Genomic DNA, 18,586 nt, shown 5'->3' with positions numbered 1-18,586 from the left:
TCTTCCCTACTCCTTGGCTCTCCGGAAATCTTCGGTGATTCCCGCAACCGGTTTTGGGAGATCACCTCCCAGTTGGTCGTCTCTTTCCGGAAAACTTCAGCTCCTCTCGAGAAAAACGTCGGACGCTCTTTGCTCACTTAAGGAGTCTCCTCCTGGACAGGTGCACCCTCTAGTAGTGTCTTTTTGGAACACCTCTTCCCCTGACTCCTAAATTCCCCCCAGAATGTACTCATACTAGTCAGTGTCGGAAGGGTCAGACAATGAACCGTGTTTCCGACATCCTCTTAAGTGCTAGGATAACTACCATTTAGTGCATTCAGAAGAAATAAGATTAAATGATGAAAATCCTTACAGAAAAGAAAATTGAGACTCAGAGAGGGCAGTGGGGGTGGTGGGATGGGGCGGGGAGTGGGGGCTGGGGAATCCAGGAAAGTTTTCCGGAGACAGAACCTAAACTGAATTGGGAGGAATTAAACTTTTTCAGTTTCTACCTGTTTCATTACAAAGCTAATAACACAGGCTGTAGCAAATTCTTACAATACGGAACTTTGCGCGCACACACACATATAAATAAACTGCCCATCCTCCTTGTGACACCGCTGGCCGTTAGTTTCTTTCCAGAACTTTCTTTTATTCAGTGCGCACACTCACACATCATTGTGGCCTTTTTTCCAACATAAATGACATCATACTGTGGGTTCTTTTGCAACTTGCATTTCATTTTCCTAAACAATTTATCTCGGACTATATTCCATATCAGTACATACAGAACTACCACATCCTTCTACTTGGTCAGGCAGTTTCTTGTTGCTAAGCAGTTGTTTCCAGTTTGTTGTTTTTCAGAAAAACACTTTACTTACTATTGCCAGTTTATTATAAAAGATAGTATAAAAGATAAAAATGAACAGCCAGATGAAGAGGTACATAAGGGAAATTAAAAATTGTACGTATTTATCATGAGCAACATGTTTTGAAATATGTGTACATTGTGGAGTGGCTAAATCCAGCTAGTTAATGTTACCTAACATACTCATCATTTTGGGGATGAGGACACTTAAAATCTATTATCTTAGCACATTTTTCAAGAATACAACACATTGTTATATCTATAGTCACCATGTTGTGCAATAGATTTCATGAATGTTTCCTCCTAACTGAAATTTTGTGTCCTTTGACTAACATCTCAAAATCCTCCCAATCTCCCTCCTCCTGCCCCAGCGCCTGGTAACCACCATTCTACTCTGCTTGCCTGAGTTCAACTTTTCTTACCTTCCTCATACAAATGAGATCATGGGATATTTGTCTTTCTGTGCCTGGCTTATTTCATTTAACACAATGTCCTCCAGTTCCATCCATATTGCTGTAAATGACAGCATTCCATTCTTTTTAAAGGCTGAGTAGTAGTATTCCATTATGTATATAAATGTACCATATTTGTATCCATTCATTTATTGATGGACACTTAGACTGAGAATTGCGAATGATGCCGCAATTAACATGGGAGTGCAGACATCTCTTCAATATACTGATTTTGTTTCCTTTGGATATGTACCCAGTAGTAGGGTTGCTGGATCATAAGGTAGTTCTATTTTTAATTTTTTGAAGAACCTCCATACTGTTTTCCATAATGTCGTACTAATTTACATTCCTATTAACAGGGTGCAAGGGTTCCCTTTTCTCCACGTCCTTGCCAACACTTTTTATCTTTCTTATGTTTTATCATAGCCATTCTAACAGGTCAGAGGTGATATCTCATTGTGGGTTTAATTTGCATTTCTCTGATGATTAGTGATGTTGAGCATTTTTAAAATATACCCGTCGTCCATTTTTATGTCTTCTTTTGGGAAATATTTCTTTTGATCTTTTGCCCACTTTTAATTCAGGTTTTGTCCTTTCTTACTATTGGATTGGATTCCTTATATATTTGGATATTAACCCCTTATCAGATGTATGGTTTGCAAACATTTTCTCCCTTTCAGTAGTTTGTCTTTTCACTCTTTTTTCTTTTTTCTTGACTGGTCAGAAGCATTTTAGTTTGATGCAATTCCATTTGTCTATTTTCACTTTTGCTGCCTGTGTTTTGAGGGTCATACACAAAAAATCATTGCTCAGACCAATGCCATGGCATTTTGTCCCTGTTTTCTTATAAGAGTTTTATGGTTTTGGCTGTTACATTAGACTAAAGTCTAATCCATTTTGAGTTGATTTTTGCATATGATATAAGATAAGGGTCTAATTTCTTTCACATGAATATCCAGTTGTCCCAACACCATTTATAGAAAAGACTGTCCTTTCTCCATTATGTGTTCTTGGCATTTTTGATGAAAATCAATTGACTATAAGTGTGTGGATTTATTTCTGGGCTCTGTATTCTGTTCCATTGGTCTATGTGCTTGTTTTTATGCTGGTGGCATGCTGTTTTGATTCCTATAATTTTGTAGTATATTTTGAAGTCAGGTAATGTGATGCCTCCAGTTTTGTTCTTTTTGCTCAAGATGGCTTTGACTATATGGAGTCTATTCTGATTCTATATAAATTCTAGAATTTTTTACTTCTACAAGAAATGTCATTGGAATGTTGATAGGAATTACATGGAATCTGTAGGACATTTTAACAACGTTACTCCTCCAGTTTTGTTTCTTTTTTTTTTTTTTTGTCTCATAAACAGTGCTGCAGGAGCAGGCTTATCCAAGTGATATCACTGGGTTGTAGGTGACAAGCACTTTGAAACTCAACACCTCAGCCAAACTACCCTCCCAAAGTTTTGTGCCTATTTATGCTTCAGTCAAACTCATGTCTCATTTTCTCATATCTTCATCTTCACTGAGTTTTTCAGGTGCTGGAAAGCTCAGTCAGAGGGTGGAGTGGGAGGGTGCTCAGGTTCCAGGCAGCGAGAACAGACACAGGGTACGGTTGGGTTGGACAAGAACCAGCAGCTCCACATGGCTGGAGCAAGTTGGCACTGGGGACAGGCAGGGAGCTGAAAGAACAAGGACAGTGGCCTGGTCCCAGAGGATTTTTCTTGCTGGAAGAGAGGTGCTGTGAGCCTGGGGTGACTGCATCAAGCATGGCCCTTTGAGGCCTTGACCTCTGGCTGCCAAATATGCAGCTGAGCTCTGGGTAGAACAGCCAAGCAGTAAAGGGGAGGGAGGCTTCTACTTTTTAGCCCTTTCTGAGCCTGAAAGAGAATCTATGGCCTCTTCCTCACTTCCCACCCATCAGCACCAGATGCCCATTCATTCATTTATTCACTAATTCATTTAGTAAATATTTATTGAGTAACTACTATAGGCCAGGCACTGTGCTAGGCCCTGAGGACAGAGCTGTAAAGAAAATAGAGAATCATTGTTAGTGCCTCCATGGAGTTTATTTTCTAGTGGGTAGAAACTGACAATAAACACATAAGGAAAATGTGTCGTTGACAGGGGCTAGCAGGAGATAAATCAAGTGGGGAAGGGGGATGGGAAAGATGACCTGCATCTGGGCTTGCCAGGGACAGCCCTAGTTTTTACCTGTTACCCTGGAATAACTATCATTAGTGCCCCTGCCTTTTTTTTTTGAGATGGAATCTCACTCTGTTTTCCAGGCTGGAGTGCAGTAGCATGATCTTGGCTCACTGCAACCTCAACCTCCCGGGTTCAAGTGATTCTCGGGCCTCAGCCTCCTGAGTAGCTGGGACTACAGGTGTATGCCACCATGCCCAACTAATTTGTTTGTATTTTTAGTAGAGATGGGGTTTCACCGTGTTGGATAGACTGGTCTTGAACTCCTGACCTCAGGTGATCTGCCTGCCTCGGCCTCCCAAAATGCTGGGATTATAGGCATGAGCCACCACACCCAGCCTAGTGTCCCCTCTTTACTCTCAAAAGCATCCAATTTTGGATGATACAATATATGGTTACCCTATGGGTAGTAGAGTGGGGTTGGAGGGAATGATCCAGTTTTATTTTATTTTATTTTTTATTTTTATTTTAACTGAGACAGGATCTTGCTGTGTTGCCCAGGCTGCAGTGCAGTGGTGCAACCTCCTGGGGCTCAAGCAGTCAATCCTCCTACCTCAGCCTCCTGAGTAGCTGGGACCACAGGAATGTGCCACCACTTGCAGCCAATTGTTATCATTTTTTGTAGAGACAGGGTCTCCCTATGTAGTGCAGGCTGGTTACGAACTCCTGGCCTGAAGTGATCCTCTTGCCTTGGCCTCCCTCCCAAACTTCTGGGATTACATATGTGAGCTACCATGCCCGGCCTAATTTTAAATAAAGTGGTTGAGAGGGTGTCCACGAAAAGGTGACATTTGAGCCCTGTGAATGGATTCCTGGGGGAAGATCTTTCCAGACAGGAGGGGCCCCAAAGAGGAAGTGTGCTTGACATGTTTGAGGAAGAGTAAGTTATTTAACCTCTCTGTGCTTTAGTTTCCTCATCTGTAAAAGAAGATTGTAGGGTTTATGTTACGATTAAATGGGTAACGAGGTAAAACACATAGAACTGTGCTGGGAACATGATACGCTCTTCGAAATGGAAGCTATGATTATTATGGAGTATTTAGTATGATGACAATTAAAAATGGACCCCCAGGATCCAACCACTGCTCCTTGGCGGGGAAGGGGCTTCCCATTGTGTGGTGTCTTGGGAAACACAGAAACCACCTCCCACTGTAGAAGCCTCTCCTTTGCCCCATCCTTGTGTGGCTTGCAACAAGAACCCTGACTTGTACCACTACTGAGTGGAGGTGTGTTGTGGTTACTGTATTAATTAGCTAGGAAACAAAATAAACTGCTGTAACAAAGTAACCTACAAATAGTGGCTTAAATATGAGAGAGATTAATTCTTGCTTATGAAACAGTCCAGATCTGTTATTCTCAACTTGTTGCTTCCTCCTTTGAGTCTACTCTACTTGTTGCCCTCTCCACTCAGCAAAAAGGGTGATGACAACCAGGAAAAAGAGATCAACCAGCTAAGAACTGGGCCCAAAGTTGCACATGTCACTTCCACTCTTATCCTATTGGCCAGAACTTAGTCACATGGAAGATGCAAAGGAAGCTGAGAAGTGTATTCTTTAGCAGGGCAGTCATGAACTCAGCTAAAACCCTGTGTTATTATTACTAAAAGGAAGTAGGGGAAGAATGATACTGGAGGACCATTAATAGAGTGCAATGGTTTTGATATTTTAAACTGCAAGTAACATCAGTCAACTAATTAGCTTAATTGGCATAAACAATAAGTTCATTTATTATCTCCCAAAATTTCAAGAGGTGTGGCTGGGTGTGGTGGCTCATGCCTGTAATCCCAGCACTTTGGGAGGCTGAGGCAAGTGGATCACCTAAGGTCAGGAGTTCGAGACCAGCCTGGCCAACATAGCGAAACCCCGTCTCGACTGAAAATACAAAAAAAATTGCAGAGCGTAGTGGCATGTGCCTGTAGTCTCAGCTACTAGGGAGGCTGAGCCAGGAGAATCACTTGAACCCTGGAGGTAGAGGTTGCAGTGAGCCGAGATCACACCATTGCACTCCAGCCTGGGCAACAAGAGCAAAACTCCGTCTCAATAAATAAATAAATAATTTCAAGAGGTGGAAGGTCCCAGCTGTCATTAGATACCAAGGACACGGGGTCTTTTCATTCTTTCCACCAGCCTCAGCCTGTTGTTTTGGTCCTTATCCTTGTCACCTTTTGATCTCAAGATGGCTACCAAAGTTCCACACATTATCCGAAGACACAAAAACATTTGGTTCAAGAAGAGGAGCAGTACCTCCTGTATAGTTCTCTTGATTTGGGAGAAAAATCCTTTGCTGACGCCTCTCCTCTCCCCATCACACTTCCCGTAAAGGGCATCGGTCACAGTTGACTCATGTGTCTTTGGCTTAGCTACAGAGGAAGCTGGAAAAGTGAGGATCTGGCATCTTCAGCCTTTGAAGATGGAGATGTGTTCTACAAGCAATGAGCAAAGGAGCTGGGCATAGCTATTGGAAAGGCAGCCACAAATGGCTGGCACACTGTGACACCCACCAACATCATTTTTCTGAATTTTCAGTTTAATCATCTTCAGAATGGGGATAATTAGTTCTACTTTGGCAAGTGTTTATAAAAATCAAACAAGATGTTCAACATAAGGGTGCCTGGTGGATAGCAGACACTCTTCATGTGTTCATTTTCCTTCCTTCCATCCCCCAGTCATTGGGGCGCTGTTTGAAATACCAAAGAAAAGCCCCTTTGGTCTGAGGGTTGCTATGATACCAATGCCTTGAGCTCTGCAGTCCTTAGGTTTCATTCATACACGAGGCAGGTCGCTTTTTCAAACATAAGACCCTTTCTGTTGGCATAATGTGGTTTCTAGCACCTTTCATCAGCCCAGACTACTCAAAACCTACCCAGAACCAATTATATTTATAACTCCCAGTTTCCCAAGTTTGTGGCTTCATTATCATAATTGTTAGTGTCCACGTAGTTGTCTCTATGGTTACCAAATTCATCTGAGCCCTTGCCTTAGCAATCTGCATGAAAACATAACTTACAAGACCCAGGCTTGCTATGGTCAGACTAGTTCTGGCTTCCGTGGCAGGAAACTCCATTTAAAGCCTTTCAGTGGCTCCCCCACTGCACTTAGGATAAAGATCCAATCCTTATTCAGCCCAGGAGGTCCTGCATGATATCCCTGCATCCTCTTCCAAACTCATCTCCCATGGAACTCCCCCTTCTCCTTGGTCTCTGCTTTTTTTTTTTTTTCTTTTTTAAGAAACAGGGTCTCACTCTGTCACCCAGGCTGGAGTGCAGTGGCATGATCTCAGCTCACTGCAGCCTCAAACCCCCTGGTCTCAAGCGATTCTCTGGCCTCAGCCTCCTGAGTAGCTAAGACTACAGGCATGAGCCACCACACCTAACTAATTTTTGTATTTTTTTTTTATAGAGATGGGGGTCTTACTGTGTTGCCCAGGCTGGTCTCCAACTCCTAGACAACTGTAATCTCAAGAAACACCAGGAGAGGAGTGAGGTAAGGACAGGAAGGCAGCCGGTGAAAGGTGAGCCCATTTCCACTCTGGGCAACTACAGCTGAATCCCACTGGGGAACAGAAGCCAGTGTAGATGACGCAGGCCTCAGACCCAAGGGGCAAGGGAGCCGGGTACTCAGACAGCAGTCGTTGATTGAGGGTTGTTCCCAAGAGATGTTACTTTCTCTGTGCTCCTGGCCTGCCACAGAGCAGCAGAGCAGGGGCAGAGAGAGCCCAGATGCAGATGCCAGCTTGACTGTCAGTCATGCGCTCTGAAGGGCAAGGCATTCAGGGGACTGAGCACAGCACTGCCAGTGACTGCCTAATGGGGATACATTTTGCATTATTCATCGCCATGGTGGCTGCAAATGACAGAAACAAGCTTAAACACAAAAGGAAGTTTATTTTAGATGCAGCTGGACCCAGGGGCTCACACGATGTGTCTGGCTGCCTCTATTGCTTTCCTCTTCGATGGCTTTATCTCCAGCAGTGCTCCCCTTCTCATGATGAGCTCCACATCAACCAGCCCAGCAACCCCAGCAGAAGGGACAGACCCTTCTGCACTGGTTTCTCATTGCTGCTGTAACAAATTGTCACACAGTAGCTTAAATGTCATTTTTTTTTTTTTTTTTTTTGAGACAGGGTCTCACTCTGTCGCCCAGGCTGGAGTGCAGTGGCACGATCAGGGCTCACTGCAGCCTCAACGACCACCCCCCACCCAGGCTCAAGCAGTCCTCCTGCTGCAATCCCCCGAGTAGCTGGTACTATAGGACTACAGGTGTGAGCCACAATGCCCTGCTAATTTTGTGTATTTTTAGTAGAGATTGGGTTGTGCCCTGCTGGCCAGGTCTCAAACTCCTGGACTAGGAGTTTGCCTAGTGGGCTAGGTGGAATTATTACTCAAATGAGTCTCTGAAAACTTCAGAAGCCAGAGTTTTTATAAATACTTTGGTGGGCAGGGGGCTAGGGATTGGGTGCTGCTGATTGGTTGGGGGTTGAAATCATTGAGATATGGAAAATGGCCCCGTGCACTGAGTCTGCCTCTAGATGGGGGCCACGGGACCAGTTGAGTCATGAATCTTTGGTCCAGGTGGGGTCAGTTGGTTGCCAGGATGTGAAAGCATGAAAAATATCTCAAAAGATGAATATTAGGTTCTACAATAGTGCTGATATCTACACGAGCAATTGGGAAAATTACAAATCTTGTGACCTCTGGCCACCTGACTCCTGAACAGTAAGGAATTATCAAAACCACATCTGCATTTTAGCATAATTCAGGCCCATCCTATAATCCTAACCTCATGGACTTTCATTAATTTTACAAAGGTGGCTTCAGTCCCTGAGCAAGGAGGGGGTTAGTTTTAGGGAGCGATTATTATCCCTACTTCAAAGTTAAAATATAAACTAAACTCCTCTCATGATTGGCTTGGCCTATGCCCAGAAATAAGTGAAGACAGGTAGCCTGTGAGGTTAGAGGCAAGATGGAGTCAACCATGCCAGATTTCTCTCACTCTCTAATCTTTGCAAAGGCATTTTCAGTCCCTTAAGATCACACTGAATTAAAGTTAGATACTATCCTCACCGATTTCTCAGCTTCTGATGGTTAACTGTTCAAGGGTCAGAGGAGAGATTCAAGGCCGAGGGTGATAAGCCTCCCAGTGTCCATGTAGATATAACCTAATCCCTACTTTCTCCTGGAGATGATCCATCTCCTTTTTCTAATCAAGATAATTAACAATAATGAAATGTGTATTAGTTATTTATCACTGTGTAACAAATTACCCCCGAAATTTAGCGGCTTAAAGAAACAAACATTTATTATCTCATGTCTTCTAGGATAAAAAATTTAGTACACCTTAGCTCTGAGCAAGAGCTTAGAATCTTGCAAGATTGAAATCAAGGTGTCAGCCAGGACTAGAGCCACCTCCAGGCTAGGCTGAGGGAAGAGTCATGTCCAAGCTGACCACAAGCTTGTTGGCCAGATTTAGCTCCTTAGGGGCTGTTGATCTAAGGACTTTAGTCCCTCACTGGCTATTGCCTGAAGGCATTAGCTATGTGATTCAGTAGCTTCGCACCATGTAGGCCTCTCCATTGGGAAGCTCGAAACATGGCAGCTCAAAGGCTTCATCAGAGCAAACGAGTGAGAGATCTCGAAACTGAACAACACAGAAATCTCCATCATTTATAACCTAATCCAAAAATGACATCCACCACATTTGCTGTCTTCTATTCATTAGAAGTAAGTTGCTAAGTGATACTTCTAGTGACATCTAGAAGAGAAGAGGATGCCACTAGGCCACGAATACCAGGAGGGTCTCCGTGTAATCGGACTTCTTACATGAAGGCTCAGGGATCCAGGCACCAGTGTTCCAGTGACCCAGTCTCAGAAGTTACACAGTGTCACTTTACAGGCTACTGATCAAACCAGTCACAAGCCCACTTTGATTTCAAGGGAAGGAACGACGAATTCTGGAGCCATGTTTTCAAACTGCCCCAGCTATTACTATTTTTGAAACTGTGCAAGGATCCCCTGGTCAGAGGTCTTGTGGATGCTGTTATCTTTGCTGAGATACCTGCTTGTGCCTGTAGCATGGAAGAACGCCTGTGTATCCACCTGTACGGTAGGGGTCGCTGTGACTTTGGCTGGTGAGGGTACAGCTACTGGTGCACATGTGCGAAGGTGCCTATCTGTGAACACGTATTGAGAGGCTGGATGGGGCTGCGCCCATGTGAGTGCTGGGCTTGTACATGCATTTTTGCCCGAGTGAGCATTAATGGTGGTGTCCCCAGCCTACCCCTTTCCAGAATCCCAGGCTCATAGCCAACTGCCCACCTATTTCCACATGGATACCTGCTGAGCACCTCAAATGTCACGCAGCCAAGACAGAACTCTGGATCTCCTTTCCCAGTCCCAAGCTGCCCCTCTTCCAGTCTGTAAGTTCTTACTGAGTGTATATGTGATCTGCCTACTTTTCTCCAACCTCACCACTGTGACATGAGCCCAAACCAACTTCTCACCTTGCAACAGCCTCCCAGGTGGGAAGGCTGAGTATTCCCGCCCTTAACCAGTTAGAACTCCCCAGTTATCTCTCCTGCTGATGGGGGTGAAATCTACATTCCTGACCCTGGCCCACCAAAGCCCCTCCCTTAGCCCCCATCTCCCTCCTCTCTCCCTGTCTTCTCCTCTGCTCCAGACACTCTGGCTTCATTTCTGCGTTCTTTATACCCCATAAGCTCTTTCCCACCCCGGGGCCTTTGTCTTTGCTGTTCCCTCTGCGGGGAATGCCGGGTCTCTGCTCAGATATCCTCTCCTAAGATCAGCGAGCTAATTCAGCCACCTGTGCCTGCCTAACCCACCACCCTAGTTTAACTCTCTGCCTAGTCTTTATCACTAGCTGATATTTCTCAGGATCCTTTAGTTATTTCTTTTTCGTCTTCTCCTAGAATGTAAACTCTTCCCCTCCCAGAAGGTAAACAAAAGACCTGTTTTGTTCTTCAGCCCATCCCAAGCGGAGCATAGTGCCTGGCATGTGGTGGTGTCCAAACGCAAGCGTGGAGTGAATGAGGGAGGAATCCATGAGACAGTGAGCGGCTCCAGTGGGTATGCGCGAGTGTCTCACTCGGTGTAGATGTGTGTGTTGTGTGTGTTGTGTGTGTGCGCACGCTGGGGAGGCCAGACAAGTGTGGACCAGTGATTGGGACACCTCTTCCCTGCAAAGAGGCCGGGGAAGACAGTGCGTGTGGGCTCTTCTACTAGGGAGGATGGCTGGCCAGTGTGTCCCCTCTAGGGGAGGGCTACAATGAAGGGGACCCGGGAGACGGCGGGTGGGGGCCCCCGGGAGGACAGTGGGCGAGGGAGGGGGTCCTTGCCAGGCCTGGGGCGGCCGGGGGCGGTCCCGGGCTTCCCTCTGTCCCGCCTCCAGGCCCCGGGGCCTGGCTGGCCGACGTGGCGTTGGCGGCGCTGCGCACGGGATAGCAGGGCAGGAGGGACAGAGGCGGGGGCGGGCCGCAAAGTTTGTCCGGCCGCGGCGGCGTTGGGGACTCCGGCCCGGGGGATGCGCGCCCGGCCCCCCAGCGCCCCCAGCACGCCACGGAGTCCCGCTAGCCATGGGTAAGTCCCGATCAGGCGCTGCCGGCTGGAAGCCCGATCCCTTCCCGGAGTGTAGACACCGCCCCCGCGCGCCCCCAAGAGTGCGCGCCTCTTGGCTCCCCCTGCGCCGCCCTGGCCGGATACCGCCTCTGGGATGGCCGGCCCGGGACTGCAGGCCTGCGGCGGGGGCTGGGACGGGGCTCGGTCGCGCTTCCTTCCATCGTCCTTTGTGCCCCGGAAAAAGTGGCCCCTCACTTGCTGCGGCGCCCACTCGGGCCCAGGCACTCTACCGAGCGCCTTCATCCGACAGCCCCAGGCAAGTGCTGTTGTTCCTGGTCTGCGGATGAACAAATGGAGGCTCCGAAAGGAGCAAAGCACTTCATGGATTCCCTGTGCCCCAGGCTGTTGTGGGCCTGGGGACGCTGTCGCGACGAACCCTTGAACAAAACAGACGAACCCCCTCCTCTGGACGTGATTCTGCAGAGAGGGGGCAGAGAAGGAGATTCTAATACAGCATTGGGATGGGACGAGTTGGGAATGGCTTTGTTACCACTCGGGACTAGGGCTCTATTTTTCTCTCTGCATTCGGAAGCCTCGAAGGGTCAGTCATTGATTCTTGAGTGAGCACCTACTATGTGCCAGACATTGGTGTAGGGGTTGGAGATTCAGCAATGAACAAAATAGACAATGATCCTCTCTCTCATGGAGCTGGCATTCTGGTTGAGCAGCTGGTAAACACGTTTATGAATAACTTCAGAGAGAGAGAAGGTGCTGTGGAACCCACGAAATGGGGTGGCGTGAAGGCCAAGGGTGTGGGTTCGTTAGGTGGGTGGTCAAGGTGGGTTTTCTGGAGTAGGACGTTTTGGAGCTGAGACCTTCCTCAGAAAAGGGTCTTGCTGAGATCTGGAGAAATAGCTTCCAGGTGGCAGCAACGGTGCAAAGGCCCTCGGGCAGGAATGAGCTTGAGTGGCCCAGGCCGGGATGGCCAGAGCACAGCGGGCAGGGCACCGAGGTCAAAGGGATGGCAGACAGGTGTGCAGGGCTTTGTAGGCCATGGTGAAAATTTCAGATTTTATTGCAAATGCCACGGGAAGTTGGAAAAGGGTTTTAAGCTGGACTTCTTCTTTTTTTCGAGATGATTGCTCTGTCACCAGGCTGGAGTACAGTGGCATGATCCCGGCTCACTGCAACCTCCAGCTCCCTGATTCAAGCAATTCTCCTGCCTCAGCCTCCCGAGTAGCTGGGATTACAGGCACATGCCACCACACCCAGCTAATTTTTGTATTTTTAGTAGAGAAGGGATTTCACCATATTGGCCAGGATGGTCTCGATCTCCTGACCTTGTGATCCAGCTGCCTTGGCCTCCCAAAGTGCTGGGATTACAGGCATGAGCCACCGCGCCCAGCCCTGAATTCTTTTCAAACCTTGCTCTGAGTCATTCTGTGGAGCTAACACTGGCTATGATGTAGGTAAGCCTAGGAGGTGGGCATTATTATCCCATTTGTAGATGGGGAAGCCCAGACATGTGAGGTGAGTTCCCCAAGATCACACAGCTATGGAGAGGAGAAGCTGGGAAGGAATCCAGCATTCTGGCTCCAGTCTGCATTCCTAACCACTGTGCCATGTGGCCTTTCATGGTGCATTGATGGTAAAACTGGTGAGCAGTTCTGGCTCTGACTGGAGAGTCCATCCTCTTAACCCCCACATCACAGTCCCCCAGAGCCTGAGAAAAAACTGAGGCCCAGAGAGGTCAAAGTCTTCTTAAGGACACTCAGCTTAGCCCTAGCCCCTTGCTCCTGCGCCTCCTATTCCTGCTAAGTCAACCCAACAGCCATTTACTGAGTGTCTTCTATGGGCAGAGCAAGGGCTGGGTGTTGGTGCTGGGGGAGGCACAAGTCACAGCTGCTGGTCTCTGTCCTCCCCAGAATTCTTACACTGCTCACTTCACAACAGGGACCAGGGATTGGGCTCTCTTTATAGCCTTTTGGGGCAGAACTGGGTTCTAGCCCCAATTCCTCTCACTTTGTTCCACCATTCCACTTTGACCTGGGAGAGTCTGCCAACTTCTCTGGTCATGCTCAAATACCCTTATCACAGGGCAGCCGTGAGAATGATGTGAAAAAATGAACTTACAGTGCTCAGCTCATCACCTATATCTGGTAAATGGTGAGTGAATGTGAGATTTTATTTTATCTTGCACCCAATATTGGGATTCTGGAGTCAGACTGCCCAAGTTCAAGTTCCTGCTATGTCACTTACAAACTGTGTCACCTTGAGCAAATGTCTTCACCTCTCAGTGTGGTTGTTATTTCTGTAAAATGGGAATGACAATAGTGGTTGTCATAGGGTTGACTAGAGATTAAGCCAGCTGGTACAGATACAGCCCCTTAGGAGACTAACTGGCTATAGTGGGTGCTCCAAGTATCAGCTGGGACATTTGGAAGCCAGCCTTCTGCAAGAGGATATTCATACAGTTCAATTTCACTTCTGGCTTCTCCCTGGAGCTTCAGGGAAAGCCACAGCAGGTCTCTGGTGCAGGGGGGACACAGTGCTCTGTGACTTCTGGTTGCGACAGTGCTGTAGTGTCACCAACAGGAGGCCTGGGACTTGTGGCTGGAGATACTTACATCCCAAACCTGGGTTCTTCCCCCTCCCACTGCCTCCGACTCTCTCCCTGGGAAGCTCTGCCCTCCACAGTGAGGGGCTTAGAGGATTAAGGGATTTCCTCCAGTGTGGGACATCTTCACATACAACCTATGTTTAGACAAGTAATTAATAGAAAGGATGCACACTTGCTAAACTTAGGTCAAGCCATCTTAATTGGTTCTCCTTAATTTTTTTTCTTTTCTTTTCTTTCTTTTCATTCTTTCCTTCCTTCCTTCCCTCCCTTCCCTTCCCTTCCCTTCCCTTCCTTTCTCTCTTCCTCCCTCCCTCCCTCCCTCCCTCCCTCCCTCCCTCCCTCCCTCCCTCCCTCCCTCCCTCCCTTCCTTCCTTCCTTCCTTCCTTCCTTCCTTCCTTCCTTCCTTCCTTCCTTCCTTCCTTCCTTCCTTCCTTCCTTCCTTCCTTCCTTCCTTCCTTTTTGACAAAGTCCGGCTCTATCATCCAGTCTAGAGTGCAGTCTTGCAGTCTTGGCTTACTGCAACCTCCGCCTCCCAGGCTCAAGCTATCCTCCTACCTCAGCCTCCTGAGGAGCTGGAATTACAGGCCCCCGCCACTACACCTGGCTAATTTTTGTATTTTTTGGTAGAGATGCAGTTTCACCATGTTACCCAGGCTGGTCTTGAACTCATGAACTCAAGCGATCCTCTTGCCTTAGCCTCCCAAAGTATTGGGATTATAGGCATGAGCCACCATGCCCAGCCTAAGCCATCTTAATTTGAGGACCAGGCTTTACTCTGCTTCCTGTCCATGGCCACTTCCAGGCCCTGGACCTTTCAGATGTTCATGAGCCAAGATCCTTTCTCTCTGGATTTCCTACGTCCTCACAGTTCATTTGTTTTTTCATTCATTTACTCAATCATTCGTTTAACAAATGTTGATTGAGTGCTGAGTAACTGTCCTTGGCATCAGGGAGACAGCTGAGAAGAAACAAACCACTCCTGTTCCCTTGAGACTGACTTTCAGGTGAGGGAGACCAAAAAATATGTAAACTATATAGTTATTTTGGATGATGAGAAGTGCCATGCAGAAAAAACAAGTGCAGAAGGGGATACAAAGTGCTAGATGCTACGGGGAGGTTGAATTTTACGTAGAAGGCCAGGGACAGCCTCACCAAGAAAGGGATGTTTCAGCAAAGATCAGAAGGGAGGAGGGAAGGAACCGTTGGCATGTAGGGAAAGGACTTCCCAGGCAGAGAGGTTGGCAGGTACCAAGCTTTGAGTTGGGACGTGCTTGGAGTGAGAGTAACAGCAAGAAACCAGTGTGGCTGGAGCCCAGTGAGAGGGGACGGATCCTGTAGAGCCTTGAAGGCCATGGTGAGGACATTGGCTTTTCTTAGAGTGAAATAGGAGCCTTGGAGGGCTCTGAGTGGAAGAGTGATGAGGCCTGATTTAGGTTTTCCCAGGATCCTTCTGGCTGCTGTGTAGAATTAGTTTAGGTTCAGAGGTATCTGACACAGCCCCAGAAATGCCATGAGGTAAAATAGCCCTGGTCCCCTATCCAGTCATTTGTTCATTCAGCAGAAACTTCATTGAGTTCCTCTTGGGTGTCAGGGCAGGGCTGGGGCCCCGGAGGCTCAGGATGAGTCAATCTCTATCCCTGCCCTCCTTAGTTGAATATGGAAGACTCACAAAGGAACTTGCAGTGTGACCAAGCAAAGGGAGTGCAGTGGAGAGTTGAGGAAGATGCATGGGAATTGCTCAGGGACTCCCTCAAACTTTTCCAATGAAAGGCGCTAAGCAGACATTACTGTCTGCTGATATGAAGGGTACTTGGGTACTGAGATTAAAAAAAAAAAAAATGACAGGACAACCTTCAGAAAATCAAGAAATTGGTGATGAGTATTTATGGGTCACTGAAGTCTGTGGCTTCAGGTACAGTTGGATCTAGGGGCTCATACCGTGTTGTCAGGAATCCTTCATGGGGAAGATGGCCCCCAGTGGCTCCAGGCAGGTAAACCACTAGCTTGGCACCCCCGGTGAGCAAACACGCTCGGGCCGACTCTCACTGGGCCAGGTTCCCCCACGTGGTATTCACCTCTGCCTAGGGCCCAGGAATCTGCTGATTGGTTGGATCTGGATCATGGACACCACCCTGGGGCTGGGCACTGAGGGTGGAAGTGGGGGTGGTCCTCTCCACCCAAACCAGGAGACTGTGAGACAAGGAAAAGGGGTGGCTCCCTGCAACGGAAGATGAGGAGTGGATGCCAAATAACAGATGTGTGTACCTGGAGGCTCCTTGGGGAGGTGGCACAGGGCCTGGGACTGAAGAGGGAGAGTAGAGGAACAAACGGACCCTTTCCTTGGAGAACAAGGACAGTGCACGTAGGAGGCCCAGCACGTGCGGAGGTGGAGCAGCATGAAAGCATACAGTATGTGCCGGAAACAAACGTGTTGGCAAGGTGTGTGGCGGGGGGACTGTGGCGACAGGGTCTGGGAGGAGGCGAAGTGGCTGAGGAGTTAGGCCAGCCCATGAAGGGCCTTTGCTGTCATGCTAAGGTGGTGGGACTGACTCAGGTGATGGGAACCATGGAAAGGGAATGTTCTTCCTTGTCTTCCTGATGGCCCCGACTCCTTTGAGGTGCTCCTTTATACCTACAGTCGCATGCCACAGTATCATTTCACCACGCTTTATCCCTTGGGGTTTTTCTGAGCGCTCTCTCCCCTCCACCTCTGCCCCCTGCACCCCAGTTGCCTCCCACCCCACCTATCTCTGATTGACTCTTCTTGCTGGAAGGTCAGTGCAGCAGAGCTCTTAAGGACATGGGTTTGGGAGGCAGGCAGGTCAGCATTTCCATCCTGATCCTGTTGCTTCCTAGCTGTGAGAACACTGTGAGCCTTAACCTCCACATCTGTGGATGGAATAATGGCAGCAGTCTCACCTAGGGTTGTTACGAGGATGAATTGAGGGAAGGAACATAAAGTCTTTGCACAGAGGAGGTCTCCAAACATGATACCTGTTATTATTACTATTTTATTTCACATGTTGTTTGTTTTTATTGTCCATTAGTTTTATTGTCCATTGCAACTGAACCTGCACTGATGTGTTTTCCAGTGGAACCTGTGGGTGGAAGCTGTGAACCCTTTGGCTGGGTTCCCTTTTGCTGCAAGAGGAACCCAGGAAATGGCAAACAAATCCTGGGCTTTCACCTCGATTGCTTCACATGGCCTGGAAAGACCTTCCTTTCTGAGAGAAAACCTCAGGAATGAGGGAGGAGGGGCAAAGGGGGTGAAGACAGAGCAGGATCTGAGCAACATCTTCCAGGATGTTTACTAGTGGTGAGGAACAGGAAGGACAGGCCAGCCAGGGAATGGCAAGGGCTTGTTTCCTTGGAGGGTAGGAGTGGCAGGGGAGAGGGATGAGCAGAAGTGGAGGTGGGGAATGATTCCTTCACCCATGGAACTCCTCCCTCTGCACAAAAATTGCCAAACAAAGCTAAGAAGGGACCGAACCAAGAGAACAGAGTGAAATCACATTGCACCAAGGTTTTATAATGGAGCAGTCAAGAGTAGGGACTGTGGACCCAGACAGCCTGGCTTTCATTCTAGCCACAGCCGCTTACAGCGTTTTTCGTTCTTTTATTTTAGAGTCAGGGTCTCCGTCTGTCACCCAGGTTGCAGTGTAGTGTCACGATCATAGCTCACTGTAACCTCAAACTCCTGGGCTCAAGCGATCCTCACACCTCAACCGCTGGAGTAACTGGGACTACAGGCACCCACCACCATGCCTGGCTACTTTTTAAATTTTTTGTAGAGACAGGATCTTGCCATGTTGTCCAGGTTACACTTACTACTTTTGACCTTAGGTGAGTTGCTTCACTCCTCTGATGATCACTGTATTCATTTGTAAATAATACAAGAGCCTACCTCATAATGTTGGGGTGAGAACTTTTTTTTTTTTTTTGAGACAGGGTCTTGCTCTGTTGTCCAGGCTGGAGTGCAGTGGCACGATCTTGGCTCACTGCAACCTCCACCTTCCCGGATTCAAGCGATTCTCCCACCTCAGCCTCCCGAGTTGCTGGGATTACAGGTGTGGTGTGTGCCACACAACCAGCTAATTTTTGTATTTTTAGTTGAGATGGGGTCTCACCGTGTTGGCCAGGCTGGTCTTGAACTCCTGGCCTCAAGTGATCCGCCTGCCTCAGCCTCCCAAAGTGTTGGGATTACAGGCGTGAGCCACTGCACCTGGCCGTAAATGTGTTTTTAAACTCAAAGCAATGTCTGGTCCAGAGAAACTCTCCATACATCGGGCTATAATATTGCAGATGTTCTTGTCAGTTCCAGGGTGGGAGTGCATAACACAGATACTGCTGGATTATTCTAGATGCTTCCAGAAATATATAAATTTAAGTGTGTGAATTAAAAATTAAGAGTAATCTGTACAATTGTGCTGTGAATAGGGTAGCCACCATCCATATGTGGTTATTTTTATATGTACATTAATTGAAATAAAATAAAATAAAAAATTCGGGCTGGGCATTGTGGCTCATACCTGTAAGTAATCTCAGCATTTTGGGAGGCTGAGGTGGGCAGATCACCTGAGGTCAGGAGTTCGAGACCAGCCTGGCCAAAATGGTGAAACCCCGTCTCTACTAAAAATATAAAAATTAGCTGGGCATAGTGGTACATGCCTGTAGTCCCAGCTACTTGGGAGACTGAGGCAGGAGAATTGCTTTAACCCAGGAGGCAGAGGTTGCAGTGAGCCAAGATTACACCACTGTGCTCCAGCCTGGGCAACAGAGTAAGACTGTCTAAAACAAAAAAAAAAGAAAAAGAAAAGAAATTAGTTTCTACATCCCATTAGCCACATTTCAAGGGCTCATTTTCCACATGTGGTTGGTTGGTGACTATCATAT

General features: G+C 47.5%; 1 protein-coding gene across 13 annotated transcripts in view; it reads left to right on the top strand.

Annotated features, from left to right (window-relative positions):
• The window catches only part of LOC105496485 (solute carrier family 2 member 10), a 36,523-nt gene that overhangs the window by 262 nt on the left and 17,675 nt on the right, over window positions 1-18,586 (top strand). The window contains exons 1-4 of one of the 13 annotated variants that reach the window (XM_071079180.1): window positions 2-160; window positions 6,902-6,985; window positions 9,774-9,917; window positions 10,483-10,584. The exons of 2 other annotated variants lie outside the window; for them this stretch is intronic. Coding sequence is in view for 2 of the 11 variants with exons in the window: in XM_011766956.3 (XP_011765258.3) it covers window positions 11,039-11,094 (56 nt within the window). In the remaining 9 variants the exon portion in view is untranslated. Of the gene's footprint in view, window position 1; window positions 161-6,901; window positions 6,986-8,819; window positions 10,585-10,816; window positions 11,095-18,586 lie in introns of those variants that run through there. 10 more of the 13 variants (XM_071079178.1, XM_071079181.1, XM_071079179.1 and 7 more) reach the window with 10 other exon arrangements.

The sequence above is a fragment of the Macaca nemestrina genome, chromosome 15, assembly GCF_043159975.1.
Source record: "Macaca nemestrina isolate mMacNem1 chromosome 15, mMacNem.hap1, whole genome shotgun sequence".
Taxonomy (NCBI): domain Eukaryota; kingdom Metazoa; phylum Chordata; class Mammalia; order Primates; family Cercopithecidae; genus Macaca; species Macaca nemestrina.
This window is presented reverse-complemented; position numbering and strand designations above follow the sequence as displayed.